At 35.7% G+C, this 20,570-nt stretch overlaps 1 protein-coding gene across 2 annotated transcripts in view; it reads left to right on the top strand.

Annotated features, from left to right (window-relative positions):
* LOC107656811 (kremen protein 1-like) overlaps window positions 1-20,570 on the top strand; it is a 76,225-nt gene that overhangs the window by 47,145 nt on the left and 8,510 nt on the right. For both annotated transcript variants that reach the window (XM_016444757.1, XM_016444756.1), the window contains exon 3: window positions 7,812-7,903. In XM_016444757.1, coding sequence (XP_016300243.1) covers window positions 7,812-7,903 — 92 coding nt within the window. The remainder of the gene's footprint in view (window positions 1-7,811; window positions 7,904-20,570) is intronic.

Below are 20,570 nucleotides of genomic sequence, written 5' to 3'. Positions count from 1 at the left end.
TTTATTTTTCTAGCTGACTAATGAGTTTATGGTCACCGAATATGTTTTTTTCTGAGGTGACGTTACGTGACATTGTTTAGATGCTGTTATTGACATCTTTGTGCGGCTGAAACACTTATTGAGCGATTACGTGAGACAGGATACGGATTGTAAAGTTGTATAGCAGATCTGTTCCGCCAAGACCAAATACATTAACATTGTCATATTCATCACCATGCTAAAATGTTCCGAGAGTTGTCATGATTGAACTATATTTTTTACCCAGCCCTAGTATTCAGTGCTACAATAATTTGAATATAGTCAGAAAATACTGCATGCATCCATATGTTGTTTTGTTATACATAATGGCACACCAATGTTTCCCGAATGCAGCAGAAAACACAGTGTGAGTCATGAACTTTGATTCGCAATTGAATGACTCCTATGAATCGTAAAAAAACGATTCTCAAAAATGTAATCAAACTAGCATTTAGAATCAGAACCACTCGGTTAGTGAACCATTCAGAATGATAATTGATTTCACAGAGTAATTTTCTGGTAATGCCCAGACTTTTTTGACCTGTGCCATGGTATTACTATGGTATTCTTTGAAGTACCTACCTTGAAATACCATGTAAATACCGTGTTACATAAATATGGCAGACGTAAGATACATTGTATAAATCAAAGTATTCATTGGTGTCAATAGAGTCAGGATTCAGAGTAAATCAATGGTATTATTACCAACAAAGTATTATGCATCCATCACAGTACTTTTTGTAGGGATATTTTATGTTTTGGCCATTCCTTTTCTGAATTTGTTGAATAGTTCTGTGTACGTTATGATATTGAGGTCCTGGTCAACATTATTGAAGTAAAATGGGTTGTGAAACCATTCCATGTTGACTTTAAAAGTCCTGAGAGTTTTGGCCAGATTTGTGTGTGTTGCTGCTTTGCATGTTGCTTCCAAGAGAAACTTTAATGTTTAATTTTCCATCCTCAATCCGTCAAGACTTTAGCTTAAGCGAAAGTGCAAGCAACCGTCAAGCATTTCTGTTTACACTGTTGTTTACTTAGCTGTGAAATTGAATGGTTTGTTATCCACATTCAGATGTCAGCTCAGCGAGGCGGGCTTGAATTGTTGTGGTTGAATCGAGAGTGGCTGTGTGTGATATAGATACATTAGACTCTGTCTCTCAAAAGTGTTGGATGAGCATCTCAAATTATGACTGTACATCGAATAAGTTTGTCCTAACAAGCAGTCCCAACTCCTTCAGTCCACTTACAGCGATGTAAAATAACTATGTTAGCTACGTTCAAAAGTATATCGTTTATTTAACTGCTTTGTTAGTTTTATTAGATTTAGATCTCAGCACGTGTACTTGAGTCGCATTCCTGCTGCAGCATATGTTTGCCATGTTGACTGAGCATGGCTCTGAGCATATTAGGCAAATTTCCCTTGCTCATATTTGCTTTGGATACTGGTTAGCTGCAGCGGGCTAATAGTGTGGCTGAGGTCGGCGTTCAAGAAAAAGCTATTTTCAATCTTACCCTACTATAGATTTTACACGCTTTTGTTGTTAAAGAATCCCAGTTTTTTTATGAATAACTCTGTGCCAGAATTTTAAAAGTTTATCATAAATTGTATTGATTATGGTGCATGGAAAGCAGTTATTAAAGAGAAGCGTTTGAACATAGGCCAGACAAGAACAGCTGGTTTTCTCTCAGTTCAGATGGCCAGTAATGCTGAAACAAATTAGAGAGAGAGAAAAGTGAAAAGGAGTGAGAGAGTGTTGCAATAAACCGTAACGGCTCGACACATTGTTCTTACACATCAGATTTAGTGTCGCAATGATATTTGTGGTCACCGTGAAAAGCCCTCTTATGGAGTCAATATAATGCCACTTATATATGCAAAATAATAAAGAAAAAACACATTTATTTTTTCTCAATACTTTTATTTTCGTTTGCAAAACTTTATTTTAGTTTGCAAAACTTTATTTTCTTTTGCAAAACTTTATTATTTTGCATATATAAGTGGCATTATATTGACTCCATACCCTCTATTTTTGTTTCTGAAAAACTGCACAGAAAAATTTCAACCTTAAGTACACATATTTATCTCTTGCTGCAATGCATACCAATGTCAGCTTTTTTTTCTGTACTTTTTGATCCCGGATGATTTCATCTTTACTGTGAAGAGATTTGTGTTTCTCAGAAGTTACTCAGAAGATGTAATGATGATCCTCAGTTGTTTCCGAGCATTGTCTCAGGCGTTTCTCCTTAAATTATTTTGGAAATTAAAATTGTAGACAGTAACTGCAAAACTAAAGGAATAATCAGTGGTGGACGAAGTACACAAATCAAGTACTTGAGTAAAAGTACAGATACGTATAATAAAATATTACTCCAGTAAAAGTAAAAGTACTCAGTTTTCAATTTTACTTGAGTGAAAGTACAAAAGTACTTGATTTTTTATGTACTTAAGTAAAAAGTACCGATAGATTAATGTTTATTTTGCAGTTTTATATAGGCTACTTTTATCATTTAATTTTATATTAGCATATATTTTTTTATAATCCTATTGCTCAAAATACCTGGGATTTTACCAAAATAACCAATAAGGAAATAATGAATATAATAAGGAAAATATAATTAGATTTTCATAATGATTTTTTCTTCTCAAACCTTGTCTGTGATTTAAAAACACCCCTGGCCAAATGCCCCAGAGGGCATCACTTCCCACTTTGATAATTACTGTAGTTACCATGTTCTGAACATCACATCCTTTCTTTTTCCCTCAGATATAATCTAGCTAGGTGGTTGAATAAAAATATTTGGACTTTATTTTTTTTTTAATTACCTCAATTTAGCACCAGCAAGCTCGTTAGCATCAGCTAACATTATTGACTTATTTTCAGCATGGTTATGAATAAACATTTATGTTTGTCTACTCGGCTAGTTGATCCAGATACATAGCAACTTAGGCTATGTGTGCTGACAAACAATATATAAACAGACGTCACATAGGGCTAAATGCATAGCATTGCAGTGGGGAAGATGAACGTGCATTAGTTTTTCTATTTAATCTGTGTTATTTTTATTTTTTTGACCTTAAACATAGAGACTCTGATGTTAATGTGTCTGCATTCAAGCATTTCAGTGGGCTTAAACAGATCACCCTTTACATTTTCAGTTACAATAATTAATCCTAAAATTCGACATTAGTAACTTACTTTTAACAGCATCAGACGCGCGCGCGAGCTCACAAGATCTCCCGGTTCTTACTTGTGAATTCAGTTCACTGGAGACTCGCACTAATCGGATCATTCCAATTCGTGAATGAATCGTTTGGTGCGATTTGCAAACCGATTTAATGGGTTCATTGAAAAGAATCAGTTCGTTCATGAATCAGACACTGCTTCTGCGTCTCGGAGCACGTGATATATTATAAGGAGTAACGATATGTTTTATGAAATGTAGTGAAGTAAAAATACGATCTTATGCTTTGGAATGTAGTGAAGTAAAAGTACAAGTTACTCAAAATAAAACTACTCCAGTAAAGTACGGATACTTGAAAAATTTACTTAAGTACAGTAACGAAGTAAAACTACTCCGTTACTGTCCACCACTGGGGATAATTCACCCAAAAATGGAAATGGTTGGAATTTACTTTCCTCTGTGGAACATAAAAGAAGATATTTTTGAGAAATCAATTGTGTTTTTGTTCATACAATGGAAGTCAATGGTTATCAAAACTCTTTGCTTGCCAACATTCTTTAAATCTTATCTTCTTTTGTGTTCTGCAGAAGAAAGAAAGTTGCACAGGTTTGGAATGACATGAAGGTGAGAAAATGATGACCAAATTTTTATTTTTGGGTGAAATATCCCTTTAATTGGTATTAATTTGTTCTTGGAAGAATTGTATGAGAAGCCCATATTAATTGCAGACTTTGACTGCCGTTATCTCAATCAGATCTCAGCAAAGTTGAGATCTGTTCTGAAACTTTAGAGGAGAAACATGAAATTACTAGGGAATTTTGCTCGGGGAAATATCTGAGAAGCATGAGGCTCTATTTGCTCTCCATATCATTGCTGTCTACAAGAAACAAATGAAAATGTAAAAAAGAAACCAAATGTCTGAGAGCATGCTTCTTTTCATTTTAATACAAATATTTACTTTACCCATTTTATAGTCAGAATGATAATTTCATAATGTCTTAGAATTGTATCTATTCCTCTTTTGCCCATGTTCTAGCATCTTGTGCTTCAGTGGAATCAAGAACATCTGTACAAAGACATCAGATGATCAGTGACACAAATCTGATTATAGACTCATTTTATGCCATGTTTCATATTTGAATTGTTTTTCAGAATTCAGAAACGTTTCCTTTTTTCCAGGTTTTAGATGTTGAGACCCAAATTTCCAATATGATCTTAGACTTTCTCTGACTGTTTACACAGTATAAGCATATCAAATTGTGTATTTACATGATGTGACATTTTAGACAGTATAAAGAGTAATCACAAAAAGAGATCTCATTGGTGATGGCTGATGTTTCCTAGGGGCAGTTCTAAAGTCTTGCCATCTCCTTAAAGAGGTTATAAATCTCCAAAGGCATGGGTAATTCCCCATCCCATTAACCAGTCCGGACAGATGATGTCCCCATCATTACGGTAACACATGAAAGGCCCTGAGATTCTTTACTCACTCACTGCAAGGAACTGACCCTGCAGGCTTCACTGGACACACACACACACATGCACACATACACATCCACACACTTGAGGAATCCTGGGGGCAAACAGGCCTGCGTTTGGTGATCAAAGCCATCTATTATATCTGGTCTGGAACTGCACCCTTGCATTGCTCTCCTCTCACCCTTGAGGGACGAAAGGTGATTAATTAGAGGATAAATGAAAGGATTAGTTCATGGAAAATTAAAAAATTCTGTCATCATTTACTCACCTCTAGTCATTCCAAACCTGTATGATTCTGGCACAGAATACAAAAAGGGAAAGTTTGCGCTGAAGTGATTGAGCTGAACTGATTGAAAGGGGACGATTAATCGTTTGACAGCACTAATATATAAATATAAATATAAATATATATATATATATATATATATATATATATCATACAATATATATATAATATATAATTTTGGATCTCATTCACTTTCATTAAAAAGTGTCCAAAGCCATTCTTCAAAACTTTTGAGTTCCTCAAAAGATAGAAAGTTATGAGGGTGCGTAAATGAGGAGAAAATGTTCATTTTTTGGGGTGAACTGTTCCATTAAGTGCTCGCTGTATGACCCCAGAGGCAGCCTGGATCAAATAAAGCCATATAGAAACCTGGCACGATGTATGATTATGTTTATATGTGTCTGCCAACAAGACAGATTCCTCTTATAATCGAATCTCCTCCATTGAACCTCAATTGCCCTGAAGACTTCAACTCCAAACAGGTGTCTTTCCTGAACAGGAGAATACATTATTCAAAAAAAGCTATGCAAAGTAGCCATTATATTTGACTGAGTCATAATGAAAATCCCATCAGGCTGGAGGGGGTTGTCGATCTTGACAGTCGAAATACACACTCGGCTCCAAATCCAGACTGGTTTGTTAGCAGGCCAGATCTCATTCTCCTGAACAGAAAAGACAAAAAAGGAGGGAAAATGGGAGATGTTTAGCTGACTCCAACCTGAGGTTAAGTTTCTCCGGACACAAAAAAGAAAGCACATGAAAAGACGCTTCACTCAATGCACTTGCTTGTTGTAAAGAGAGAAGAAGAGAAGCTGGAAAGTGTTTTTGATAGAGAAGAAAGGACCGTGGCACGCCCTTTTGATTCTTCCTCACAATGCTGAAATCAGATAGCTGTCGCCTCAGGGTCGAGCTCGAGATGTTGCATTGTGACTCCTAAAAGACTAGAAGAATAGCTTTTCTCGCAATTATCGTTGTTTCTGACGGCGTGGGCTCCCGAAGCGGGATTCGCTCAGACTTTTTATGTTGAATGTTCGGTTCACGAAGTACTCAACCAATCACTGCCTCGTCTGGCTGTGCGCTTGTAATCAATACCCTATTTGAAGGCTTTTTGGAGTTTGGGCATCAGAGTTTAAAGTACACACCGGAGAGCTTAAAGGGGTTTTGAAGCAGACAAAGCCGGAGAACTCCGCAGGTTACTGTCTGGAAAGGAACAAAGGCCTTCCCTGGGCATTCGCGTAGACGCCGACCTGGAGGTGGACATGCTTTAATGGACAGGGCAGGGAGAGAAAGAGACTTAATAAAGCTCATAGGTTCCCGCTGTAGGGGGTGTTTCTGTCTGACTGACAACCCTTTAAAAGGCTTTCCTCTTTAGTGACAGCTACGCTTGAACTAAATTATCTGCAGTAACTGACCAAAAGCAGCGACTCTACAAACTTGACATTTTTTCAGTAGCGTGACAATCTTTCAACTATTTTTTTTATAGAAGTGTAGCTACTTTTTCACAAGAAGCTAGAAGCTGCACTCCTGTTCAAAAGTTTGGTGAGAAAATAAAGCAATAAGCCCCAAGAAGCCGTGGTTTACAGTGAATTTGTAACAGCTAAGGGGCGTTGTTAGGCACGACGCGAAGCTGTTATAAATTCACTGTAAACCACGGCTTCTTGGGGCTTATTGCTTTAATTTACAACAGCTTCGAACTTGGCTCAACCAATCAGAATCAAGGACCGGAACTATCAGTTTTATAATGAATATTTGTATTCAGCAAGGATTAATTAAACTGATCAAAATTGACAGTAAGGTCATTTATAATGTTACAAAAATATAGGCTATAATTTCAAATAAATGCTGCTCTTCTGAATGCTCAATTCATCAAAGAACAAAGGAAACAATGTAGCACAGTTTCCACAAACATATAAAGCATCACAACTGTTTGTAACATTGATAATAATCAGAAATGTTTCTTGAGCAGCAGATCAGCATATTAGAACGATTTCTGTGGCATTGAAGACTGAAGTAATGGTGCTGAAAATTCAGCTTTGAATAAATTACATTTTGAAATGCATTACCATAGAAGACAGTGATTTAAAATTGTAACAATATTTCACAGTATTACTGATTTTATTGTATTTTAAATCAAATAAATGCAGCCTTGGTGAGGATAAGAGACTTCTTTCAAAAACATTTAAATGTTAGTTTACATTGCTATTTTAATGTCACAGTATATTGCATTATATTATATAATATATCAGATAGTGTAATAGTTTGAATCCTTTTGGCTCGTTCAGAGAGATCAGTTTAATGTTAATTACTTTAATCTGGATTATAAACAAGTCAGTGATTCATTTGAATCATTAGTGAGTTGCACGGCTTGTCACTCTATATAGAAAAGGTTGTTTACTTTACTGTTGAATGGAAGTTATGTGCGGTAATATAATAATGTTTGTTTTCACACTAAATTACAAGATAGTTGTGTGTTTGCCAGTTAGATACAGGTAAGTTATACAATCTGATAATTATGTAATATAAAAAGATTATGCCTCTTAAGCATACTGTAAATATTTAAACATCCCATGAACAATAGTTCCTGTATGAATAATTATTTTTGAACACTTGATTCAGTGATTCATCCATAAATACAAGTCATTTGTCGCCACCTACTGCTGTAGCGATGTAACATTCAGAAAGAGTCACTTAAAATCGCCACAATAAAGTTTGTTAGTGGCCTCTATTGTAACAAACTACTTTTTTTTTTTAAATTGGGAAAATAAATGTTGTTGAACTACTTTAGCTCAAATAGTGTGTGGTTTCAAAGTCGCAGTGATTTTAACAGTCTGTCTTTCTTCCACAGGAACCCAGATGGAGATGTTCGGCCATGGTGTTATATCGCAGATCTCGAGGATGGGATCTACTGGAAATACTGTGATATTCCCACCTGCCAAAGTAAGCATTAACATAGAAAATAACATAGAAACTATAATGAACAATTGAGCACAAGTTAAATAAGGAACTAGGCCAAAACATTTGAAGTTCCCATCATCTGCATTATGAAAACTAATATGCAAAACCGCATTTTTGTAAAGGACTCTAATTGCTCCATCAAAAAATTACACTGTCCCAGCATGCACAGATACGTTTGTTTGTGGTGCTTGTCATCACTTGATGTTTTTGCCTTCTCCACCCAGAGATCGTATACAAGAGTCTGTGTGTGTATTGTGTTTACCGCAAAACATTAGATTGAGAATTAATTTGTCTTAACCTGTATTCAACATTGTTTCATATAATCAGTGCAGAGCTTTCTTTCTTTCTTTCTTTGTATTAGTGAATAAGTCTTTCTGTGTGTGTCTCGTGGGCATGTATGTGTGTGCATGTGTATACGAGTGCAAACTCATTTTCCTGTCAGTCAGATTTGTATAATCTCACTAAGTGTGTTTTCTACTGTACTGGCAGAGAAACAGAATGTGTGTGTGTGTGTGTGTGTGTAATCTGATAGCCCCTGCTCCTCAGTTTCATCTCGCTAATCACACCCCATAAACAAGAGCTGACACATAGTATCACACGATGGGTAGAATGTGAATACAAAACTGAACAGCTGTGTCATACACCAGAAAACAGTCTCAGTAGTTAGAGCTCAATCTGAAGATCTCCCAGCATGTCATTCATGACAAGTAAATGCATAAATTAGGGCGGTCAATTTAACATGTTCATTTAGCTCAGTTAATTAGGAAAAAAAATGTATGCATTTAATGACCACTGGAGCAATTCATGCTTGATGTACCACTTAAATTGTTTCAGGGCTCCATGGTTCCAAAGTTATATTCCATAATATGATGCAAACAAAAGTGTGCCTGTGAGGGATGGAAAGTATAGTCAGTTCAAAATTTTGTTTTATGGTCCTACAGTAATTCAGTTTTGTGGTCAGTACAGTAATTTTCATAACCCTTTTATTTTATTTTATTTAGAAAGACTTACACTGTCATTCAAAGGTTTGAAGTAAGATTTTTTTAAAGAAATTATTTTATTTTATTTTATTTTGAAAGACTTACACTGTCATTCAAAAGTTTAAAGTAAGATTTTTTAAATAAATTATTTTTTTTTTTAGGCAAGGATGCATTAAATTGATCAAAAGTGACAGTAAAGACTTACAAAGCATTTCTATTTCAAGTAAAAGTGATTTTTAACTTTCTATTGGTCAAAGAATCCTGAAAAACTTGTATCAAAGTTTTAAGAAAAATATTAACAAAACTGTTTTTAATTGAGTATAATAAGAACATTGATAATAATAAGAAATGTTTCTTGAGAGCATCAAATCAGCATATTAGAATGATTTTTCTGACACTGAAGACTGGAGTGATGATGCTGAACATTCAGATTTGCCATCACAGGAATACATTTCATGTTAAAATATATTAATATAGATAACAGTTATTTTAAACGGTAATAATTTTTCACAGTATTACTGTTTTTACTGCATTTTGTATAAAAATAAATAAATAAATGCATGCATGCCTTGGTGAGCATAAGAGACTTCTTTCAAAAACATTAAAAAAAACTTACCAACCCCAAACCTTTGAATGGTAGTGAATTTTCAAGATTTCATTGGCTGAATGTTCAACTACATGGATGAACGCTATACTAAAAAGACTGCACTTCTATTCCTTCCATCCTGGGTGTTTTTCAAAATCTTTCATATTAAACTTTCCTAAAAATCATCGAGAACACATTGAAACTGCATAGCATTTTCACATAACAGTTTTCTTCAGAAAAATCTAGTTAGGATTGTTAGTTGATGGCCATCCATCAGTTTGATGTTGTTGTTTTTTTCAGTCACATGTACTCCATCCTAGTTCCATGCTAGTTTGAGGCCTGCTTCTTGAAGTTTTATAGCCCATCTCAGGGTTGTGATGTGTGACTTTAGCTTAATTTTCCTCCTTCATCTCCAGTTGCACAAATAAGAGCCGTACTCACTGTCCAGCACAATTACACTCACTGACCCATTTCCCAAAAGTGCCATACACACATTAATCTGTCTGGATGCCTCTTATCTCTGCGCCTGAGTGGAGCTAACAAAGCCCCCCCAACTAATGCCCCTCTAGGCTGAGACTGTCTTCAATGGCAGGCAAATTTAGGACAGCTTTTGTCACAGACAGTTGTCTTCTGTGTTAGGCTCACTGATTTGGGTCTGGTTTACCGTAAATGTGTTTGTGTGTACCGGCTTGTAACCCATCTGATTTTTTTCATGTCCCAGATTCCCGTCAGCTCTCAGGGCATCGCCCATATTAAGTACAGCCCTCCATACGCTCCCGTTTCGGCTTGGATATCATTAGATGGGTCTTGGGTCTTGGGTAGCACCCTAAAGCCACTATGCCTACAGTGTTGGCAATGAAAGCAAGGTGATTTGTTGGACTTTTTAGCTCCAGGCAGTCGTTATGCTTTAAAATCAGAAAGCAGTCGGTGCTATTGTAGCATTACAATTCGACACGTGTACACAAACCTGAGACTGTTTCACTATTTGTTACATGGGATGAAAGAACAGAATTTACCCCGATCTCCATTAGGCATAATGTCAAGTGCAAAATGACACTTATCTTTGCAGTACATATGAGAGAGGTAGATTTTCTCCCTTGTTTGTTCTATTTAGGTGTTGTTTTGTTCTCTGAATATAACAGTAACCTGTCTTAGATGTCTTATCATGTTAACCGTCTGTAGACTTATTGTCTCTTTTACCAACACACACACACACACACCACACACACACACACACACACACACACGCATATTTATGTATTCTTTCATAATATCAAGAAAAAGGATATAGAATAACTACATAGGACTTCTCGTCTATAATGGAGGGGCTTAAAGGAACACTCCACTATTTTTGAAATAGGCTAATTTTCCAACTCCCCTAGAGTTAAACAGTTGAGTTTTACCATTTTTGAATCCATTCAGCCGATCTCCGGGTCTGGCGGTAGCACTTTTAGCTGTAGCTTAGCATAGATCATTGAATCTGATTAGACCGTTAGCATCTCGCTCAAAAATGACCAAAGAGTTTCTATATTTGCAAGCGGTAGGCGCAGCAGGCGCAATGATATTACGCAGCACCTGAAAATAGTCCCCAGCTAGGTAACTTCCAATAAGCCTATTTTCAGGCGCTGTGTAATATCATTGCGCCTGCTGCACCCATGGTATGGCAGCAAAGTGCCTTGATTATTACGCCGGAATGAGAGTATAGTTCCTAGCCATATTGGCATAGAAAATCGCAACTTTTCATTTTCCGTTGGTCTTAGTACACGATATAACTGCAGAAGGAAAAATATAGAAACTCTTTGGTCATTTTTAAGCGAAATGCTAATGGTCTAATCAGATTCAATGATCTGCTAAAAGTGCTACTGCCAGACCCGGAGATCGGCTGAATGGATTCGAAAACGGTAAAACTGTTTAACTCTAGGGGAGTTGGAAAATGAGCCTATTTTCAAAAATAGTGGAGTGTTCCTTTAACTTTTATGCCGATACACTGAAAAATATTTACTTTGATACAATTTTCACTCAGAAATTGCTAGTTAATTTCACAAAGAAATGGCTGTTAATGCACTGAATATATGACACTTTGATTTAGATAGAGTGAAATGGTATTTTCTGGTAACAGTGCAATAATCTTTGTTTCATTTACAACTTCGATCATGTATTTTTTTACAGTCTGGCACTGATTCAGGTCACTCAATGTACAGATTAACATGATGGGACATGTTTACTTTCACTCTGTGCTCTTTTATAGTAAGCAAATATTCAGTATGTCGGTTTGGTGCCAAATAATTGGGATGGTTAACAGTCAAGTGAGAGTCATAAGAGAACCGGCTGCATTCCTCACGGATAGTTGATTTTCTGAAAGTGAACAACAGCAGCACCTGTTAAAGTAAACCTGTCTTTAATCAATGTTCATGCTCAGCTATCGCTCACAGGTGTGTGTGATGATTGCTTATGCTTGGATTTGCTCTTTAATGTCCCACAATAACAAATGAGAAGACTGGTTTCAGTGCCACATCGACACTGTCAAACAGGCATGGAAAAAAAAGCAACTCATAAGAGTCCTTCGGGAATCAGTGGGCTTCACTGGTTGGGCTGCATGTTGATTCATCCAAAAATACTGACTCTTAAGAGTCAGTCGCTCAGCATTTAGACTGCACTGGTTGCGCTGCATGTTTTAATTCATCATTGCATGTGCAGTTCGAATGCAGATCTTTTAATCATCATTTTTCCTTCAAATGCACACACAGATATGGTCATATGAATTCCCTCCTCTCTATCATGACACCTTTTATCTCATGAATGACTGAGCAGACTGATGAAATACGTATAATGGTTCTTAATACCTCATTTTCATTAACAACAGCAAAGCGCAAATGTCTGTTTTTTCTTCCCCCACGCAGCAGATGTTAATGAACCCTCTTGTGTTTTGGGAGATCAAAGACAGGTGCTGTTTTTGCACCTCATGACCCAAGGCAGGTCCAGCGAGGGATGAGAGATTCGGCTCTTTTCACTGTTCATTCCTGCTGTTTCACTCATCTGAAAACACTTTAATTATGCTGTTTCTATTGAGAACGCCTCCCTCAATCTTTAATTAAGCATGCAGTCACTCCCCGAAGGCCGTGGCGGTGAAAAGCATTGATCTTGGCTTCAATTGTCGTAACACGGCCTCAGGCACGACGAGCGCAGTGTGCCTGCCACCTTGCAAATGCATGGCATGGGAAAGTATGCCATGAAGTTGCGCTGCAGGGCTCATGTGTCCCCCGTTAAGGGGCCTTTGGTGTTGTTTGTGTTCCTTGCATGTCGTAGGTTTATACTCAAGATGTTTGCAACGACCCCATTGACTTGTTCCTTTGATTCCCACTTTCTCTCTCTCCCAGTGTAAATCTCAGTTGCTAAATGTATGATAGACGCTCAGGTCGTGGGTAAAGTGCGGCATAACACAAACAAAAGCTCAGTCAGAAACGCCTGCCTCATAAACAAAGCTACACTGTCAAATTCCCCCGAGCAGAAAATGAAAGCATATTAATAGTCTGTTTTTTTATGGAATGATCCACAACATCAACAAATGAATTTCACTCCGAAGCAGATCCAGCTGTCATAATCTAAAAAAAGGGAACAAAAGTTAAACCAAAACACATGTACTCTGGGCTGGGTAAGTGTGTCTGTAACAGGAGGGAGCCTGCCAAAACAGGAACACAACTTTAGTATCTGAATTAATGACAGACAAGCAGATCCAAAAGCAGAAAAGAGGATGTGAGGACTCTTTTGAATGATTTACCAACAAATCAGCAAACCCCAGACGCTTAATATAGTCATTTTATAGGTGTTTTACACCAAACTGTGAAGTGCAGCACTAAAACTAGATAATTGCTGGTGTTTAAAAACCCTCCTCTACCCATAATGCACTGTGTTTCCCTGAAGCGGTGTTCATATTGACAGCAACCGGAAATCATTTTCAATGTGAAATAATGATTTGAAGCAACATGAAGTGTTGTGTCAAAGCTGAAGAAAGTTTGACTTGATGCATGTGAGAAGCAACGGGATGCGGCAGCTACCAATAAGAATGAAGACGTCATTTATTTAGTGAATTTTGAGAAAATAAATATTCATTAAATTCAAAATGTAAAAAAAATGTAATTCACATGAAGTTGTTTCCATCAATGTGGCAAAGTTGAAGAAAGCTGAACTTTATGCAAATGAGTAGCAAATAAAGTTTTGTGACTTTTGAGTGAATAAATGTTCACTAAATTCAAAATGTGAATTAATATGCATTAAATAAATAAATTGTATTCTTTAAAATGTTCTGTTAAAATGTATTATTAATGATGGCATTACTAAATAAAACAAATAGTAATGGCTGATATTATTTTATCTGTCATTAAGCATCCTGATCTCTAAATATCAGCATCAGCATTGGCTATTAAAACAGTAGGAAGACGTTTGTGATCAGTTTCGCGGTTCTATATTATGGAATGCCAATCTGCCATAATTAGAAATAAATAAATAAATGTACAAAGAAAATTAAAAGAGCAATTATTTATAATTTTATTTCCTTATTTATGTATTTCTTTATTTTTTTCCACATTTATTTATTTATTCATTTATTTCTAATTATGGCTGGTTGGCATTCCATACTATATGACCCACGTAGGCATAATAAAAAAATGTGGGCATTCCAAGATTTTGATTTATTCATTGATACTGTCAGCCCACCAACGTTAAAGCATCAAGCAATAGCAATGCCTACTACAATCAACAATACAGCAACTAAGTGACCTGCAGCAATAAACCGGCTGTCAGTGTGAACGCCTCTTGAGAGAACGAGGTGTTGACACGAGCGTAGATGTGTTAATGAATTTGTGTTGCCACAGCCAGAGGAATACGTCTGTGGAATAAACCTGTTGTTGTAGTGGGAGGTAGTCTTATGTGTGGGCTTGTGCATGTGGACTACACAAAATTAGACTGTTAATAATGTTTTCTAATCTGTTTGGGCTTATTATTTCAGTAAGTCAACACGCTGTGCGCTGGCACAATCAGATGCCTGTGGAAAATGGGAAGTCACACACAAACTCTGTTCCAGGTTTTATCATCATTATTATTATATGACCCATATTTAGCCTTTCTACCTTCACATTAATGAGTTCAGACTGCTCTATCCATAAACAGTACTAGAAAAAAAATGTACTCTCTTTCCAAACCCCTTTTAATTTTTTTTTTCATTTGTGCAATACACAAGTGATCGGTCTTGTACTGATCATTCTTTATCATGCAGCGAATTTGGAACAGGGTCTTGTAAAGTCTCATAAAAGCTTCTGAAGATGTACATGCTTTACATGATGAATGAAACTTTAACATTATTTACTGAAAGTGTTGACATTTTGCCCTGTTCCAGTTCCACATGGTGTATTTATGCATCCAGGAGTAGTAGCCATGTCTGATTCATGAATAAATCATTATTCTGATTTAGATTTGTTTCAGAGAATCAGTTGACTAGATTCACAACATTGGTCTGAGTAATCAGATTTGGAATATAATGTGTATATAAATCACCATTCAAAATTTTGGGATTTTTTTTATGTTTTTGAAACATACGCCAAGGCTGCATTCATTTGATGAAAAATACATTAAAATCAGTCATATTTTTGTTATATTTTTTTAAAAAACTGTTTACTGTTTTAATATATATTAAGATGTAATTTATTCCTTTGATGGCAAAGTTGAATTTTCACCTTCAGAAATTATTCTAATATGTTGATTTTAATTATTATTATTTTTTATGCTGTGAAAATTTCTATTTACATTATTACTTTTACTCACTATATTACTGTAAGATGTATTTATTATGCATTTATTTTTAAATAACTTTATATTTACTTCTTTTAATCAATTGTGACCCTGGAGCACAAAAGCAGTCTTAAGTCGCTGGGGTATATTTGTAGCAATAGCCAAAAATACATTGTATGGGTCAAAATTATTGATTTTTATTTTATGCCAAAAATCATTAGGATATTAAATAAATGTTTATCTTTATGTTCCATGAAGATATTTTGTAGATTTCCTACCGTAAATATATCAAAACTTAATTTTTTATTAGTAATATGCATTGCTAAGAACTTCATTTGGACAACTTTAAAGGCGATTTTATCAATATTTTGATTTTTTTGCACCCTCAGATTCCAGATTTTCTCGGCCAAATATTGTCCAATCCTAACAAACCATATATCAATGGAAGGCATATTTATTCAGCTTTCAGATGTTGTATAAATCTCAATTTCGAAAAATTGACCCTTATGACTGGTTTTGTGGTCCAGGGTCACATATTTATTTACTAACTTTTTTTTTTTTTACACTGCTATTCTCTTCGGACCCCTTAGTATCCCCTTCCGGCCCCCTGGGGGTCCCCTGACAAAACATTTATGATACTGTTATGGTGCTTTTACACCCTTTTTGAAGCATGAGATCCCTATTCATTGTTGCTTCGTGGAAAACAGCACATTATTGCAATTTCTCCTGCTGTGCTCTATGGAAGAAAGAATGGCATGTGGGTGAATAAACATGGTGAACAAATGATGCCAGAATTTCAATGTTTGGCTGAACTATCCCTTTAAACATTCAGAAAGACACACTGTCTTATTAGCAATAACAAGACGTCTCTTTATTATTTCAGTGTATCTCGGCTCTCGACTAAAAGTGTTCCTGGCAGAGTCTGCAGGGTGTGGCACAGAAAAGAACTTATGAATGTATTTTGGAATAAAAAGAAACACCCACAATCCTCTGCAAAAAGAAAGAGGAAAAAACGCACCCCAGATGTCATCTGAATTTATGTCTGTAATTACCTTATTTTAATAACACGGAGAGAGAATGAAAGAGGGAAAGAGAGAGGCCCTCTCAGACACGCTTATCCGTTGTTTCTGCCAAGTGCATTTGCCAAGGAGTGCAGCATTTGATGTTGTTGTGTTTGTTATCTGGGTGTTTCTTTCCTTCTTCCTTTTGTCAGTCTCTCTCTCCCTCGCCTTTTGAAAGCCATTATGTCTGCCTCTCCGCTTCAGCAGACTTGTGACACGTCTATCACTCTTGCGTCACCCCCATAAAGCCCTGCAATAATGAACATCTAAATTGTGAAAAGCGCGGATGACTCACCGCAGCTGAGATATGATGTGCGATATAAGCCCAGAGACCATCGGTTCTGCTCCGAACAATATCGCCGCTTCTAGAGTGCTTAAGAGAATATCGGTGGAATTTACTGGCGCTCTAGAGTTTCTGAAGACTCTTCAGAAGAGGGTTATTAGGAAAAGCAGACAGCTGGTGGCCTTGTGATGAAGGATCTGGGCTTGAAATGGAAAGATATTGATAAACTACGTGCCACGTGTGCTTACACTTCAACACGTTTAGGATTTATTGCTGTTAATTACTTTATGCATCAAATCTACCGAAAATGGAATTTGTGAATGAGATTTGGTTAAAAGAAATACTGTATTTACTTCAAATGTAAAAACTCTCATTGTGGTTGCATTAATTGATTTGATACTTCAGTGGCCTACAGAATTTGAGGTAGTGAATATCAGCTTTTTTCTGCTGAATAATTAAAATATTATTTTTTTTCTTTTTTATTCTCTTTTTCACCTCCCTCTCTCTGTCTCTCTCTTATTTGTGTATTTTTCTATATCCGATTATAGTATGTATTTATATTTAATATTAGCTTTTATTTTGATATTTTCAGTTTCATTTTTATTATTTTTTTAATATTTCTGTTTGGCTTCAGTTTTTTATTTTAGTTAGTTTATTACTTTAACTTTAGCTCATTTTATTTTAGTTCTAATTTTCATTCACCTTTTTTTTTTTAAGTTTAGTTAAAATTTCATCCAATATTTACATTTTCTTCTATTTCAGCTTCATTTCAAATAACAAAAACACTTTTTAACAGTTTTAGTTAACAATACCAACACTGGTCAACATGAAATAAAAATGGACCCTATTTACTTTTTCGTAACACATTCTAGGTCTTATTCTGAACGATTCTTCTATCTATGTTGTTCCAACAAAATAATGAATAATTTTTCAGCAAAATGTAATCACTTTAATAACAAAAAACATAAAGTTTGTACTTAAATTTCTCCAATAATCTGAAAAAAATATATATATTATTAGTGAATTTACGTAGGGAAATTACGTACTTTTGCCTTTATTTTTATTGCATTTTTAAAAATAATTAATCCATTAAAAACTATTAAGCTAACTTTACAGCTCTGCTTGTGAATATGAAAATGTCCCTAACATTTTTCAAAAGACTGGAGCCATTGAATGAAACTGCAATCTGATGTGTTTTTCAAAGTGTCACGGCCTATGTCTGTAACCTGTACATCAAGGTAAAGTGAGGTTTTTCTTTCTTTGTTAGTTAGTTGTCATTTAGCAGATAGTTTTCCTCTGAAGTGATTTACGGTAAACTAACTCGGGTGCCTTGCTCAAGGGCACGATTGTGATTGTCATCTGTGCTCCTGAGCCGCTCCGTACAGCAATCAAACCCGCAACATTAAGAAAACACAGAACAGATATTTCATCATGGGCCTGCGCAGCAACAAATATCACAGTGCTTTTGTAAAGCCTTTAATAATTTTATGCATTTCACCAGTGGAACCAGCCACATTCCCAACTGTGTTTCATTTAAGACTGTGTCGAGATGCAGATGCAGGCCTGGCTGTAAAAAAAAAAATACATGTGTATGTGTGTGTGTGTATGTGTTGCATCTTTCGCGAGCCCGTCTAAACGAGGCACATTAGCACACGTAATGCCTTCGCGTTCAGCGCCTTATAAAATCTTCAAATTCCACTCTACACTTTGAAGTCAATTGCATTACTTTTAAAGCATGTATATGTGCAGTTGCTACCCTTGTTCGGCACGTCTTTACTACAATTCTCTTTTGAAGTTTTCTGAGGTATAAGTTAACTAAAGAAACATGGCGTCGCCTAAAAAACAGCAGCTGTGTTGGTGAAAGAGATGAGCCCTTTTTTGTGCAGGGGGAAGCAAACCGTGTGCGTGATTAGAGGTTAAGGACAGATAAATTGATGGTGAAGTACAATCGCTCTGTCAGAAGCAGAAGACCTGCACTCTTTAATCTTGCATGAGCAGAATGTCCTGCTTTCGAGTTCAGAGCTATTGCCATTGAAGGAACGGCCAAGGGAAATTCTCTCTTTCCGAGAGTGAAAAATTCGATTCTGTTCTCTGTAAAAGCATATCAGTGTAATTAAGGCTTTTGTCCTTTATCTAACCATCATAATTACATGCAGTCTTCCATTTAATTTCCACCCACAAATTCCTGGCTGGCAGCGATGGATCATCTTCGGATCCAGTCCACTAGAACAGGCCCGTGTTTGACTCGACACGGCTCATGTGGACATTGTTGCAGATTTACGAGGGGGAGGAATGCACTGCACTGCATTTTTTTGTGGTGGTTTTTTACACTCTGATTAATGAGAGGAGCAGACTGTGGATTATATTGTACATGTCTGTGTTTGGACAAGCAGCAAAGTTGTGGGGTTTGCAAAGTGTTTGTCTGTTGAACTCTCCAACATTTTGAATAATACGTTTACGTATACATTTTCTTTACTCTTTTGAAATAAGAGACGAATTTTGCACATTTTGTACTATGTAGTACAATCAGGCAATCAGAACAACTGTTGAGCTGAATTATTTCGGACTGAGGGCGGAGCTACCGAGCGTGACGCAAAACTCCCTCCCTAATCCACCCAGACGTCTTATGAAAACTAAGCTGCAAAAATGAATAATTGAGAATATTTCATGGTATTGACATCACAGCGGCATTAATAAGCACATTCATGTGCAACTGAATGTTAGCAGAGATTTCCTTTTCAAATAAATGCTGTTCTTTTGAACTTTCTATTCTTCAAAGAATCCTAAAAAAAGAAAAAAATGTATCATGGTTTCTTCAAAAATATGATGCAGCTTTTTTCAGCATTGATAATAGTAAGAAATATTGGTAGCACTTTACTTAAAGCCTTTATGGATAATGCATTATAAAGGGTTATTAAAGGGTATAATGCGTTATAAATATGTGATAAGTGTTATAATGTATTAACTGTGGTTACAATTATTCATGAGATGCATTATAAGGTGCATATACTTAATGCATTAAAACTACTTTTATAATGCATTATACATAAAGGCTTTAAGTAAAGCGTTACCAAAATATTTCTTCATGTGACACTGAAGACTGGAGTAATGGCTGCTTTACCATCACAGGAATAAATTACATTTTAAAATATAGATATACTCACCCAGATATTATTGTCACAATATTACTGTTTTTACTGTATTGTTGATAAATGCAGCCATGATAAGCATAAAATACTTCTTTCAACAACATGTAAAAATCTTACCAACCCCAAAAACGGTAGTGCGTGTGTATGTAGAAATATTTCTTAAAGGTACAGTACAGTAGCGACAACAGCCTTTTTACTTTTAAATGTAATTTTTGTATCAAGGAATTGTACACTGCAAAAAATATTTTCTTACTTAGTATTTTTGTCTTGTTTTAATCAAGATGCATTTACATGACAAGTAAAATGGCTTTATCAAATGACAAATATCAAACTTTTGTTCGTTTTTGCTTAAAACAAGCAAAAAAAACAAAAAAGTATAAATCTGCCAATGGGGCAAGAAATATATTCTTGTTTAGCCTTTGAATTAAGATAATTTTTCTTACCCCATTGACAGATATTTTTGCTTGTTGTAAGCAAAAACGAACAAAATTTTGATATTTGTTTCAGAAAACAAGACATAGTATCTTAAGTCATTTTACTTGTAAAGTAAATGCACCTTGATTCAAGAATTTTTAAATATTTGAAAACAAAACAAAAATTCTAAGTAAGAAAATCTTTTTTTTTTTGCAGTGTAACTAACAGATTTTGAGAGAAAATTTAATTGTTTATGTTTATATGGAGATGAGCTTCACCGTCATGATCTGTCGTAGTAGTTAATCTGTGTTTGTGTTTTGACTGTGTGAACTTAATTATTGAATTTTTCCTGCTAGAATTTCACTGTTCATCAAACAGCATCAAATATTTCA

Source organism: Sinocyclocheilus anshuiensis, unplaced genomic scaffold (genome assembly GCF_001515605.1).
Source record: "Sinocyclocheilus anshuiensis isolate Anshui unplaced genomic scaffold, SAMN03320099.WGS_v1.1 scaffold1136, whole genome shotgun sequence".
NCBI classification, from domain to species: domain Eukaryota; kingdom Metazoa; phylum Chordata; class Actinopteri; order Cypriniformes; family Cyprinidae; genus Sinocyclocheilus; species Sinocyclocheilus anshuiensis.
Note: the sequence above shows the minus strand (reverse complement) of the source record. Positions and strands in the feature narration are given on the sequence as shown.